This window comes from Halichoerus grypus, chromosome 10 (assembly GCF_964656455.1).
Source record: "Halichoerus grypus chromosome 10, mHalGry1.hap1.1, whole genome shotgun sequence".
NCBI classification, from domain to species: domain Eukaryota; kingdom Metazoa; phylum Chordata; class Mammalia; order Carnivora; family Phocidae; genus Halichoerus; species Halichoerus grypus.
In genome coordinates, this window is record NC_135721.1 from 11,326,014 (window position 1) to 11,340,945 (window position 14,932).

Genomic DNA, 14,932 nt, shown 5'->3' on the forward strand with positions numbered 1-14,932 from the left:
ACCCACATAAATACAGTTAACTGATCTTTGACAAAGGAGCAAAGGAAATACAATGGGGTGACGACAGTCTTTTTGACAAATGGTGCTGGAACAACTGGACATCCATATGCAGAAAAATTAATCTAGACACAGACCTTAGACCCTACACAAAAATTAACTCAAAATGGACCACAGAACCAAATGTAAAACATAGAACTATAAAACTCCTAAAAGATTACAAAAGAAAAAATTCTAGATGACCTTGGATATGGCTGTGAGTTTTTAGATACAGCACCAAAGGCAAATTGGTGAAAAAACTGATTAAATTAAAATTGAAAACTTTCATTCTGCAAAGTTACACAAAATACACCAAGAATTCTTAAAACATTTTTAAAGCAATTGATTAAAAATTGGGCCAAAGACCTTAACAGACACCTCACCAAAGAAGATATACAGATAGCAAGTAAGTACATAAAAAGATACTCCACATCATGTATCTTCAGGGAAATGCAAATTAAAACAACAACGACATACCACTCCATACCTACTAGAATCGTCAGAATGACTAAGATAGGGAACAGCGGCAACTTAAAATGCTGGCGAGGATGTGGAGCAACAAGAACTTTCATCCACTGCTGGTGGGAATGCAGAATGGCGCGGGCAACTTAGGAGACAGCTGGGCAGTTTCTTACAAAATTAACCATACTCTTAACATACGCCAGTGGTCATGCTCCTTGGTATTTACTAAAAGGAGTTGAAAACTTCCGTCCACATAAAAACCTGCACCTGAATGTTTATAGCAGCTTGGTTCAAAACTGCAAAACTTGGAGGTGACCAAGATGTCCTTTAACAGGTGAACGGGTATATAAACTGTGATATATCCAGACAATGGAATATTATTCAGCACCAAGAAGAGATAAACTATCAAGCCATGAAAAGACATGGAGGAAACTTCAATTCGTATTACTAAGTTTAAGAAGCCAATCTAAGGGGCGCCTGGGTGGTTCAGTCAGTTAAATGTCTGCCTTTGGCTCAGGTCATGATCTCGGGGTCCTGGGATAGAGGCCCATGTCAGGTTCCCTGCTCAGCAGGGAGTCTGCTTCTCTCTCTCCCTCTGTCCTCCCCCCCCCTCAAATTGTGTGTTCTTACTCTCAAATAAATAAAATCTTTTAAAAAAAAAAAGAAGCCAATCTGAAAAGACCATATGGTGTACACTTCCAACCCTGTAACAGTCTAGAAAAGACAAAACTATGAAGACAGCAGAAAGATCTGTAGTTGCCAGGGGTTGAGGGTAGAGGGTGAATAGGCAGAGTACAGAAAACTTTTAGGGCAGTGAAAATATTCTGTATGATATTCTGATGATGGGTAGATGGATACATGTCATTATACATTGTCCACACCCTACAACATACGACACCACGAGTGAGACCTAAGGTAGACCATGGACGATGGGTGGTGATGCTATGTCAGTGTAGGTTCTTCAGTCGTCACAAATGTACCGTCTAATGAGGGATGTTGATAGTGGGGGAGGCTGTGCCTGGAGGGGCAAGTGGCATATGAGAAATCTCTGTACCTTCCTCTCAGTCTTGCTGTGAACGTAAAACTGCTCTTAAAAAACGATGAAGTCTTAAAAAACATATGAGTATGCCACTTTCCACTCAGGAACAAGAGCTTCAGAAATGCAGTGCTTTCTGAGACAAATGTGGATTAGATACCCTTTCAATATAAAAAGTCATGATAATCGAAAGATTTGTATTCATTATTACAATATATACTCCAAAAATTGAAGTTACACACCAGTTAATTAGAAACAGAGATACATGTAGTTTATTCGGCTTTAAAGTACAAATGTTATATACTGGATAAACTAAAATCCATTTTCTTATAGATAAAAAATATGTATGTATTATATTTTCAATTTTCAAACTCACGACCCCAAGACCAAGAGTCACATGCCCTTCTGACTGAACCAGCCAGGCACCCCTAACTTCAGTCCTTCTATAAAACCTTATTATAAAGCCTGTGAAGTCTCTAAAACCTTAGTATATGTAAAGGTATTGATAGGTAGAATTACGGTTCCCAAAGATGTCTATGTCCTAATCCTTGGAAACTGTGAATATGCTCCTTACGTGGCAAAGAGACTATGCAGATATATTAATAGTACGGACCCTGAGATGGGATGATTATCCTACATTATCTACACAAGCTCCAGTCTCATCACATGGATCCTTAAACGTGAGAACCTTTCCTGGCTTCTGGTCAGAGAGGAACATGTGAAGACAGAAGGGTCAGAGAGAGGCTAATGCTGTTGGCTCTGAAGATGGGGGAAAGGAGCCTTAAGCCAAGGAATGAGGGCAGACAGCCTCCAGACATGGGAAAAGGCAAGGAAATGGATTTGCCCCAAAAGCCTTCAGAGTCCTCAGTTTATGTCCACCCCCATCTTAGCCCAGTGAAACCCTTGTCAGACTTCTAACCTATGGAAGCATAAGGCAATTTGTGTTCTTTAAGCCTAGTAGTAATCAGTCACAACAGCACTAGAAAACTAAAACACAGAGGGATTATTTTTTTTAAGGGGAACATAAACTGTCAAGGAAAAGATGAATAGAATTAAAACATATGGAATCCAGGTTATTTGAGAAATAAAGAAAAAATGGGGATGAAAAGTCTTGGGTGATACAAGGTATAATTTATTCCATTACCCAAAGAGCAGTCACAGGCAGGAGGAAGTGGCTCTATTTCTCTGTAGTTACAGAAAGGAGGGTGGATCAAAAAGGCAGATGAGAACTGCATGTAAGAGAGTAATGAACAGATGGATTCAACAAATGAATGGGTTGCCTCTGAACACATGAGTGGGCCCTGTCTAAGGGAGTAAAAGATTACCATTTGCTGAAGACCTCTAACGTGGAGTAGATAAGACTAGGATAACTCACTTCTGACCTTGAACAAATTACTTAACATCTCACCTTTAGTTTACTCATTTCTAAACTGGGACATAATGCTACGTTGCAGGGCTTTTGTGATGATTATTAGAGATAAGGTAAAATGTCAAGCCAGGGCCTGGTACATAATAATAAACAACAAATGGTAGCTTTTATTCTCATTATTGTATAGCAGGGACAGTGATTTCTGTAGATGAGAGATAACATCTCAGGTCTTATAATTTATTATTATTAGCTTGACATCCATTTGGGTATGTGTGGGAGGGACCATTTTCTCCGACTCTGGAGTGCCTACCTTACCCATAAAGCAGAAGGTTCCCCTATGGGCCCCAAGAAATTAAGTTGTGCTTCGTTCCTTCAGTACTCAAGACAGGAGGAGTGACATCTGGTGCCACAGGGAGAAGAAACTGATGATGGGTGGCTAGTCCTTTTCCTTCCTGAGATCTGCCTGACAGGAGACTACACTTTTCTTCTGCTCTTCTCCTTCCAGTGATAAACACTTGTGGGTCAGGCCCAGACTTTGGTTCCAGAGAAGTGTATCTATCCAATACATTCATGTGGCGACTGAGCATTTGAAATGTGACTAGTCTGAACTGATATGTGATTTAAATACACCCTGGATTTCAAAGAGCATTAAAAAAAAAGAGAGAGAGATAAGTGTCTCATTAGTATTTTTATGTTGGGTAAATGTTGAAATGTTAATGAGGGCAATTTCACCTATTTTATTTTACTTTTCTTAATTTGGCTACTAGAAAATTTCAAATTCCACTTGGGGTTCATAATGAATTTCTACTGGGCAGCACTGATCTAGAGGCCACCTGTGGGGATGCCATGAATGGAAACCAAGTTGGCAGGCAGCCCTTCTGAGAGAGCACATAGGCTCTGCAGCTCTAACGTGCTCTTGGCCGAGCTGTCTGAAGTGTGGAGCACTACAGGGAGCACCGCAGAGCACTACAGGGAGCACCGCAGAGCACTACAGGGAGCACCGCAGAGCACTACAGAGCACTACAGGGAGCACTACAGAGCACCACCACGAACGCTGATGTGCAGAGTTGAGCCACAATCGCCACTCCAATTCGACCAAAAACAAAGCTCTTTTGATTTCCAACCACCTGATCTATCTCTTCACTGATCTTAACTTGAGAAGATGGGTTGTTATTTATTGCTCTTTCCCCATCAAACCCTAAAAACAGGATAGGAATACTTCCACTCTCACAAAGTAGCACCAACATAAAGTTCAGGGACAAGCACCAAGTAAAGGTCATGGTCCTCCCTAGGTCCTGAGGGGTACAGGTTTCAAAAACATCTACACTGATTGCAGTTGAGGGTGGTTTTCAACTAAAACGAATACGGGCATGAATGGCAAACTCCCCCAGGAAACTGCTTTCCGAGACACGTGGGACTCTGCAGCAAAGTGGCAGGGACAGCAGCTATGTGGCACTCAACTGAGAGAAGAAGGGCTCCAATGATGACGTGGAAATCAGGAAGGCAGAGTGACTACAGACAGGGACATGTAAAATAAATCCATCTCAGATAGGAGATAGCATGGACGGACAGATCTTCCTTCCCTCATGGAGAACACATGCCACAGTTAACCCCTTGATAGGAGACTTTCTCAGCCAATCTCTGGACAAATGGCTTGACCTGATATCCTGGCAAAGCTAAAGCCAGTGGGGTTTCCTGTGTCGACTGTCCTCCCCGGCGCCCCACGCACCACTGAGCCATGGGCTCTGCTCTCCAGCATTCTAGGAATGTGTGTTTGGAGTGAACTAAGACCAGAACTCTAGAACCTTGTTTTGCTCGGCTGTTTCAGGGCTGGCTAAGTTGCATGGCTATGGAGCTGATGCTGATATGACTTTTTTTTCCCTATTTTTAAAATAAGATGCATAAAAATTTGAGGTGGGATTAATTTAACTTCAGATTTGAGAAGCTATACTACTCAAGAGAAAGAAAGTGTATTTTGCTGAAGGAAGCTGCTTTTACCCAGACACCTAAGTCAGACCTCTCTGGCTAAGAAAGCAGGAACGAGGAAAAATCTGTGAGCCTTACCTCCATGAACTTACGAATTTTTTATTTTGATGTAACTGAACTACAAATAAAAGGGCAAAGAAGATTTTATTTTTAAGATGTCAATTTCTCCTCTGGGAATTTAAATGGGGACTAAAATTGCTGACCTATATTACTTGGCACATTTTCTACTCTCATTCAAGCTCTTGTTTAACTTCTGAGGAGTTTTAATTTTCAGTTGGGCAAAATCTGAGATAGGAAATAAAGAGTAAATTTTTAGCCTTGTCAGAAGAGTGTGCTCTTCTGCTCTATTTCGGAGCTTTCTGGAAGCTATGGCTTAATTGCCACCGTGGGTTTCAGACACTCGTACATATGAGGGGAATGGCCTCATCAAGTGGGAGCCCCGGGACCAGGATCTGACAGACCCCAGACAGCTTTCTCCCCTCGGTGGCAAGAGCTTTTGTTATTAAGCCTATAGTCAGGTCAGGGAGCAAAAAGCCCACTGCCCACTCCTCGTCTTCCCATGACAGGGAGAAAAGTTCAGTCCAGTCAACAGGAAGAGAACCACAGGAGGAACACCTGCGGCATCTCTCCCTCTGCTCCATAATCGTCCCCACAGGACGGGAGCCAACAGAAGCCCCGGGGAGTGTGGCTCTTCCTGTCCGCAGGCTGTGTCCACAGCATGCGCTCATTCTCCACTTCTTTCTAGAATGGCCTCTGGGGCAGCACTAATGAGTCAAGTTCCATGCGAGTGTAAAGGTGAAAGAGAGGCCACTGGGCCACAGACCCAGGCCACACTCTCCAACACCAGCTGTTCCAACTATAGTTATCAACATTTACTTATTGATGTTTTTGCTTTCACCTTTCTGAATTCTAAAAGTGGGTGTTAGTGAAGGAGGAGAGGAACATGATTAAGCATCACCCTCAAACACTACGGCAAACAGACCCCAGAAAAATCACCTTTCCTCTGATCTGATATCCTGGCCTAGGAACACAGAGTTGAGGGTCCCTTAGGAGACGCCCCCTTACTCCAAGCCCCTTCTCCTTTCCGATACGTCTCTCAGACATCTCCCAGGGAGCTCCCCGCTAAGCTCGATTAACAGTAAAAGATAAATGTGCTAGCTAAAAAAAAATTATAAAAACTAAAATGTGAAGAAAGAAAAAAATACAGTGCACAGTTCACAAATTCAAAGGGTGGTGTAATGGCACAACCAGGCACACACTCCACCTTGCATTTTCAGTTTATAATATTTCCACATCTGGAAAGCTGATGAGAAATCAATCTGCTCTGGGGCACCTGGGTGGCTCAGCTGGTTAAGCATCTGACTCGATTTCAACTCAGGTCATGACCTCAGGGTTGAGACTGAGCCCCGAGTCAGGGCCTGCGCTGAGCGTGGAGCCTGCTGGAAATTCTCTCTCTCCCTCTGCCCCTCTCCCCAACTCTCTCCCTCTAAGAAAAAAAGACAAGACATTAATCTCTTTTAAGGAACTGAAAATTTAAGGTAATCCTTTATGCACTTACCAGAACATATTTTCATTATTCTTATTGATATTATAAATATTTAGGAAGCTGAAATGATCTCTCACATAGGCATCAAAGACAGCTGTAGTTTTGGAAACAATAACGTAGGACAGTGGTTCTCAGAGTGTGGGCCACAAACCACAAGAGTCCAAGACTCTTTCGAGCAGTCTGCTAAGTCAAAATTATTTTGAGGACACTTAAGACATTGTTTATCTTTTTTCACTGTATTGGCATTTACAGGTCGGTAAAAAAGCAACGGTGGATAAAACCGTGAGGACTTAGCACAGATCAAGGGAGTGGCACCAGACTGGACTAAGAGCCACTGTGTTCTTCGCTGGCAAATTTTCACTTAAGAATGTTCTTGATGAAGGAGTAAAAATGATTAATTTTATTAAATCTCAACCATTGAGTGAACGTTTTTTCAGATTCTGTATGAAGAACTGACATATACACACAAAGCACCTCACTGTATACCAAAGCATAATAAGGAAAAAGCATTTGTGTGATGGTTTGAATTATGAGCTCAAGTAGCTGCTTTTTGCATGCATCACCATTTCTGTTTAAAAGTACAACTAATAGAAAACTCTGGTTATTTAGACTTGGATATTTGGCAGACATTTTCTCCAAAGTGAACAAAATGAGCCTGTCACTTGAAGGAAAACAATTCATAGTATTTGCTGCCACTGATAAAATTTGAGCCGTCAAGCAAAAAATTAGAATTTTGGAAAACTCGTATCTACCACGGTGAGACTGAGAGCTTCCCAATACTTAAAGACTCATCTGCTGAGATGAGAGCTCATATTAATGCATGTGACTTTGTTGATATTGTATAATGCAATTTATCAACATTTGGATGATCTGCATAACTCAGTGGATCACTATTTTCCAAAGCTCTAATGCATTATATTACAAACCATACACGGGTAAAAGATCCATTCAAAGTGCAATATAGACCAGTGATTTTAATGTAACAGAGTACAAAGTGTTCAGTGATGTAGTTTTAGATTCCACATTGCAGCTGGCCTCTAAGAATCTACCACTTGTTGAGTTTCAGTGCAGTACCAAAGGGGAACACCCCAAGTTATGGGCTACTAAAGCACTTCTCCCTTTTTCAACCTGTGTAAGGCTGGATTTTCTTCATTTACTTAACCCAAACAGCAAAAACCTAATGCAGAAAAAAACACAAGAATCCAGCTGTGTTCTATTAAGCAAGACATGTAAATATAAAATAATGTCAGTCTTCCATTAATCCTTTTTCTTTGGAAATAGTTATTTTCCATTAAAATATGCTATTCATGTCGACCTGTAACAGGTCTATTACTGATAGTTTTAAGTGAATTAAGTATTTCCAAAGTTTCCTGGTTTTAATTTCTAATATGATAAATATCAATAGATACAACCTTAATAAACAAAAGTTCTTTACGGTCTTCAATAATTTTTAAGAATGTTACGGCACCCAGAGATCAAAAGGTTTTACAATCACCAATTTTCATAATAATTGTTTAAAAAACACTTGAGGAGTTCCTACTTCATACCGTACTAGGAACTGGAGAATTAGATAAAAGGTACCACCTCAAAGAATTTCTACTTTCATAAGGAGTGTAATTCTCAATTATAATAATTTTACTGTAAAGAAAAAAAAACATTTTGTGCACCTGGCTCGTTCAGTTGGTGGAGCACGCGACTCTTGACCTTGGGGTGGTGAGTTGGAGCCTCATGTTGGGTGTACAGCTTAAAAAGAAAATCTTCAAAAAAAATTTTTTTTAACTTTCTTAGGAATGTCTTTTACATCTTAATGTTGTCAGTGGCAACTAGTATTGTATATGGTACACAGCTAATGCCTAAACACTTAGTGATTCAGTCTGAAATCTACACAATATGCATTTGATTTGTGCATCAGAAAGTCCTGTATCATGCCATGCAACTAGGTAATATGCATTATCTAAACATTTTTACAGTGGTTTCAGACACTGATGGCTTATTATGGTGAAAAATGTGCTGCCATTCTTCGTTAAGAGATAATATTAGCACTGTGAAGACCCTGAAGTTACTGCTATATTGCAGCCTTTGATTAAGACAAACTTAGAAAATACATTTGATATTTATTTTATTTTTTTAAAGATTTTATTTATTTTATTTTGACAGAGAGAGAGAAAGACAGCGAGACAAGGAACATGAGCAGAGGAGTGGGAGAGGGAGAAGAAGGCTTCCTGTGGAGCAGGGAGCCCGACGTGGGGCTTGATCCCAGGACCCTGGGATCATGAACTGAGCCAAAGGCAGATGCTTAACGACTGAGCCACCCAGACACCCCTGATTTTTAGGTCATATGTTTTTTAAGACAAATTTACTCTTCCAGATTTTTATAGCAAATAATCTGGATAATAGGATAAGGAAGAAACAGTAGCTTATTTCAAGAAGTCATAATATGAAAAAGAGACTCCCTTATGCTGTTTCCATAGCTCTAGAAAGCAGAACCAAAAAGTGGAAACTATAAGAAGCCCAAAGAAAAATCCTTTATACACATAAACACACACACACACACACACACACAAGGGGTAGTAGCTGGATTATCAATAGATATGATGCTTGAGGGTCAGAGGTCAGACTAGATAAGAGGTTCCAAATATTTTTCCCACTCTAACCCAAAGAAGACGGCCTGTTCCCATCAGAAACAAATGGTGGGAGCTGGAACAGAGGGCTCATGTGGGGTGGGCTGAGGGTGGTAAATGCCTATCCAATTCCAGGTTGAGAAGCACCAGGCAGGATGACAGAAGGCCTCTTCTAGTTCTATGATGCTCTGGGGCTTTTGAAGAAGGGTCCTAAGCAAACTCCTGGGGAGCATCTCATAGGTGAGAGGGGTATTTCCCGTGTCCTTACTTATGAACGCAGCTCTCCCGGCAACCAGAGTGCGTGGGGACCATGAAGGCTGGGATTAAGATGAAGGCTGAGATTGCACAGAAGTCCCCCTTATCTAACCACATCACATCTGAACCAAGCACATGGTGTTCTGACCTGAATTGTAGCTTCTTTGACCATTTTCCGGGATTTCTAACCCACTACCTTGCTCTCTGTCCCTTCTAAAAAATGTTTCTAATTGCTGAACTGGAAAAGATATAGGAAAGCAACTCTTATCTGACTCCACAAAAATGAAACAATTTCGATTTGGAGCAAATGCTCCAAACTTTAGACATTCATATTCTCCCTTCTGCATATTCAACACCTCAAATGTCATGCAAATTCAATCTCTGCCTACATGACATCATACCATGTTGTGAATATTTTCCTCAGAATTTCCACAAATTTTACTAATGCAAATGGCAACTGAATGACAATTATCCTGAAGGTAAAGGGCCTTCTCTGCTTTATTCCATCAGGGGATGGGTACTAAGAGCGGGCTTTACAGATACTCCTGTCTGAATTCTAGCATCTGAACAACGGCTTGCTGTTCTTGTTACACACTCTAGAATTAGCTTACCAGCTCTTTCCGTAAGTTCGGTTTTGAATTAAATGTGGGCATACGTTTGAAAACTGCACCCTATATTTGAGTAGTATACACTTATTTTACATTTTTAATATCATGTAGGAGCTGTGGGAACATCTGGTGTTTTGCAAATTTGGCCAAATCCAGTTGCACTTCCTTTTCCAAATGTGTCCTCTGACATGTAAGGGTTGTATTTCAATTTGAATTTCTCTTGCTCTCACTCGCTCTAGCACAGTATTGTGTGATTTCAAGCAAGCCTTGTATCTAAACTTTTTATTTTTCCTCTCTCAATGGAAAATTAAAAGCTTGCCAATTAATAAAATGAGGGAAAACATAAAGCTAGACTAAAGATGTGAAATTAACTTTAAATGCCTCTGCCTCACTTTTCTATAGCTTACCTGGCTCCGTAGAAAACCATCTCTTGAGATAGTTTACTAGACAAGAGTACCTTGCTAAGGATTATACCATCTGAACTAAGAGAAAGCAATGCCACATAATTAACTGACTCGCTCTCTATTGGATCAGCCAGGCATCTTTTCCTCAGGAAAAATGCACCTATGTGCACAAACAACTGTGTCCTACATTCTCCGGTGGTGGGAGGATATCTGAAGGTATAAGTAAGAAACTAAGGTGATGAGAATGTGCTGTAACTGCAAACATCTGACTTAAAACATCATAAATAAAAACGAACACTCGTAGTGGATTCTACATCCAACTCTTAAGTTTAATCATGAGTCAATAACTGCTGCTGGAAAATCTAGAACTGTCTGTCCATGTCCACATACATGCTCACAATTAGCATATGGCCTTGGTCATGGAGCTAGTCTTTGTTGCTGCCCTCACATAAAATACTGAAAAGCTGCTTCAGCATAAGGGGAAGGAAACGGCCTTGGAGTGAAGGACCCTCTGTCTTCCTGGCTTCGCACCTCGTCTGTTTGCTTGTCTAGCCCCTGTAGCCAGTTCACGGTCCCACTTCTAGAGGCTTTTCCTTGGATTTCAACTCCCCAGTTGGTTCATTCCCTTCCCTCGATACATACTTCCTACATTGCTAATACACACACAGTCAGAACTGTGACCCTCTTCTCATTCTTGGGAGATTCAAAACCCGTGTTTGCTGGACTCTTATCTTTCCCCATATTTGCCAGATTCCTGCCTGGCCTTCTTCATTTAGACTCAGCCCTGCTCTGGACACATCCCATGAAAGCCTTCTCCACTGGACTGAACATCCTTGGGGCTCTCTGGTCTCTGCCCTCCCATAGTTCCTAGAATGGCTCCGGGCCCTTGACTCTAACTGCTTGTTCTGAGGCTCCTTAGATACACTACAGTTAAGAGCAAAGACCCTCAAAAAAAGCCTTCCTGACCTCAGGGTCTGGCTCCTCTATTATCAAACTAAGCTCATGGAGTCTCACTTTCCTCACCTGTCAAAATGGGAGTAATAATATTATCTGCACCACAGATAACTCGGCCACAAGGAGACAGAGGTCTAGCAGATTCCTCAGTCTAAACCACAGAACTATTAATTGGCAGGTTCAAAGTTCAAGGCAGGTTTACAGGACTCGAAACTTGTACTCTTTTCAAATATATGATGCTATCTCCCTTTGAAATCTTTAGTTTCTTCCTTAAAAACAACAGAAATGATCATCTCCTTTTCATAGCAGTGCTCATAGAATTTAAAACCAAGTTATTAACTGAAGTACTTGAGTTCTAATAATAAGGACGTGAAATCCTTCGTTATCCACAACTGTTGATCTAACAAGTTAGTTAGCACTAGAAATCCTGGGGCGCCTGGGTGGCTCAGTCAGTTAAGCATCTGCCTTCGGCTCAGGTCATGACCCCAGGGTCCTGGGATGGAGTTCCGCATCGGGCTCCCAGCTCAGTGGGGAGCCTGCTTCTCCCTCTTCCCCATGCTCATGCTCACTCTCTCTCTCAAATAAAGACTTTAAAAAAAAAAATAAAATTAAACAAAACAAAAAAAAACTAGAAATCCCCACAGATGTTTGAACCTCTACCTGTGCCAACCTCCAAATGAATGACTTGAATTCTTAGCCTTTACAGTAAATTTTCAAGATAATATTAGCCACAGTAAAAATTCTTGTGATAAGATACTGGGTGGACTTGCCGATCAACTTGGGGAAAGAGAAAGCAGCAGCAAAGCAGATGAAGAGGAAGTTCCAAAGGCAACAGAGCTCAGCAGCTGAGAGCAGAGGTAGGAGACTGTCTAGGACAGAGTGCCCTGTGGCCAAGCAGAGGGCAAGAAGGGGAGGAGAGGGACCCACAGTATTTACTCTGTGTGAAACTATACATTGTTAGAAGGATCCAGAACAAGATTTGGAGTCCAGTTAAAGGGGCTCAGACCTAAGCATGGAGCAGACATTAGAAAATGTCTACAGAGACTTTCATGGATAATTGTATCACCAAGCCATATACTACCACGTGGCATTCATGCGAAATTTTTTAAGTGCTCAATTTAACCACAGCTAAGTTGTCGGCTGCCTCTGAATGCAGGCACGGTGGGCTGAGTGCTGGAGGTGTTTCCCATTTATGAACTGCAAAGAACAGGATGGAATATTTACTATAAAATGACATAGGAGAACTGTAACATGTACAAAATGTACATGTAAATGAGAACAGTCGGAGTCTAATTTAGACGACTTGTACATCTGTGATAGAAGAAAATGATTTCCCAATTAGAATACCTCACGCTTAGCAAAAAAACTAAAACGTCAAACATGTAAGTATTCTTCATCTCGAGAAAGTAAATAAAAACAAACAATTTTCATTTCTTCTAAAGCATCCAATGCACTGTAAGCTATCTTTTCAGTTACCTTGGTCACAGCTTTTGCAGAAAACGTAATTGCATCCACCACAGTGATGAGGTCGCCCGGAGGGAGGCGATCAAAGTACTTCATGCAGACTTCATAGGCGTGGAGCCACTCTGGGGAGGACTCTGGGACGTGTTTAATGAGGTGAGGGTCTCCAGTCCAGAACAACTTCTGTAACCAGATGGTGTACAGAGAGCTCGAGGAAAGCATCCGCCCATCCTTTGCAGGGATTTTGGGAACAAGTTTGGAAATAGATAAGATATTTTGACTTGAAAGAACGGGCTCCAGTGCTTCCAGAGGATTCATGTTTTCATCTGTCAGCTTTTTGTAATTAAGACCTAATGGAAAGAAAAGAAAAAAAAACAGAGTAGGTTCATTCCAAGAGCTTTCACACACATCCATAGCCCTCTGTGTGGCTGGAGGGAAAAGTTCATCTCCCGGTTTACAGTGGACAGTCTGTCGATTACACAGGTCAGAAGACCTGAGCGCCAGTCTCGGCCTGCAGGGTCATGGGCGGTGGAGTCAACTCGTCCACGGACCGCCTCGAGGGGGCGCTGGAGGCATGGCGGCCCCGCTGCTTCTGGCCTGCAGGGCACCCACGGTTTCTTCCACCAGCCCACTCACCGCACTGCCTTCTGGTCACCTGATGTTCATCTGGCCTCCCCTCCACTACCCGAAGGCCCAAAGGCAGGGGTTGGATCTTACTCCTTTTCCTCTGTTTCTAATGGTCCAGTTTCTAATTCGGTTACTCAGTAAACCACTGATAAACGGAAGTAAATTCTCACGACTGTTATCAGTATCACATGAATATAGATTTTGAAGTGCCCTGTAAGTTATAAAGCACCACACAGACTGGAGAGGTATTAATATGTTGACTTCCTTAGTTATGAGCATAAAGAGACACGGATACCATCCTAAAGATTTCCACAATGTATCAAAGGTTCAAAGGCACTTATCTGAAGGGTTCCACACACACTTTAAACTTAGAGGCTCCAGTGAAGTGAAATTATGCCAGACTGCTAATTGTAAAGGGTCTCAGCCTTGTCCTTTATATAAGGCAAAATAAAACCCCTGGGAGTAGGGAATAAACCTCTGGAGGATTAGTCAAAAACTTCGGATTTTAGTGCCAGGCCTACTCTAAGTTACTATGTGGCTTCCAATAGGTTTCTTACAGTTTCTTTGCTATTTAATTCCTTCAACAGTAAGTAAAGGAGCTGGAAAGATAATAACAAAAGTCAATTAGCGTTGTATCTTGTGGTTTCAGATCTATGCCAGCCACAATGCACAAACATGATTGTGTACAAAAAATTAATCCTTAGATTTAATTTAAAGAATGAGTTCGAGCAGGGAAATGATCATCTTACCTGAAGCAACCACCTTAAATTTCTTCAGCAGCCGAATGTGGGTTTCTGGTTTAATGGCATATTTCCCCAAATCCGCACAGCCACAGCTTTCCAGGAGAGAGAAATAATATAGCAACCTTTCGTGATCAAAGCCACCAATTGTGGGGTAAATATACTTGACCATGTGCTTGTGAAAGGCTTCTGGATCAGTCTTCAAAGTCTCAAAGAGATGAAGGGCTTGGGCTCGGTTTTCAATTTCTACTGTGGACAAACTGAAATTAGGGACAAAGAAATTGTGTTAAGATTTGGTCCCTTTATTGAACAATGTGCTCTTTTTTTTTTTTTTTTTTAATACTGGAGAAGAAAGTTTGCTTCCTACAAAGTCCCTTCTTCCTGCCAATCAAATTCAGTAAACCACCAGGAGGCAAGCAGTTTACATTAAGGGAAAGAGACGTGTTAAATGCCTACTATTATACAATTTTCATGTTATCTCATGTGGGTCACGGCAACCCCGTGAAGTAGGCATGACTTCACATTCCTTCAGATGGGAGAGTCCCCCAATGCTTACCAGCCAGGAAATGAACCCAGACTTGTCAGCCTCCATGATGCATTGTTTATTTATGTCATAAGAAGCATTTAAAATCTGAGCTTCATTATAGAAATGTAAACAACCTTATTATTTCAGGAATTTAGGAAATGGTGAGGGGAAGAAACAGCTCCAACTTTGAGGCATATAAGTTTCACATCCAAGAGCCCTGAATTGCTATTCCATAGACCCAAATTTGATACTATGTTCAAACAGAATTAAAATAGGTAAGAACAGATGCATGTGCTTTCAC

General features: G+C 41.3%; 1 protein-coding gene across 3 annotated transcripts in view; it reads right to left on the bottom strand.

Moving 5' to 3' along the window:
* The window catches only part of NBAS (NBAS subunit of NRZ tethering complex), a 317,946-nt gene that overhangs the window by 73,255 nt on the left and 229,759 nt on the right, over positions 1–14,932 (bottom strand). For all 3 annotated transcript variants that reach the window (XR_013441601.1, XM_078055983.1, XM_078055984.1), the window contains 2 exons: positions 14,115–14,365; positions 12,754–13,088 (listed from right to left, as the gene is read on the bottom strand). Coding sequence is in view for 2 of the 3 variants with exons in the window: in XM_078055983.1 (XP_077912109.1) it covers positions 12,754–13,088; positions 14,115–14,365 (586 nt within the window). In the remaining variant the exon portion in view is untranslated. The remainder of the gene's footprint in view (positions 1–12,753; positions 13,089–14,114; positions 14,366–14,932) is intronic.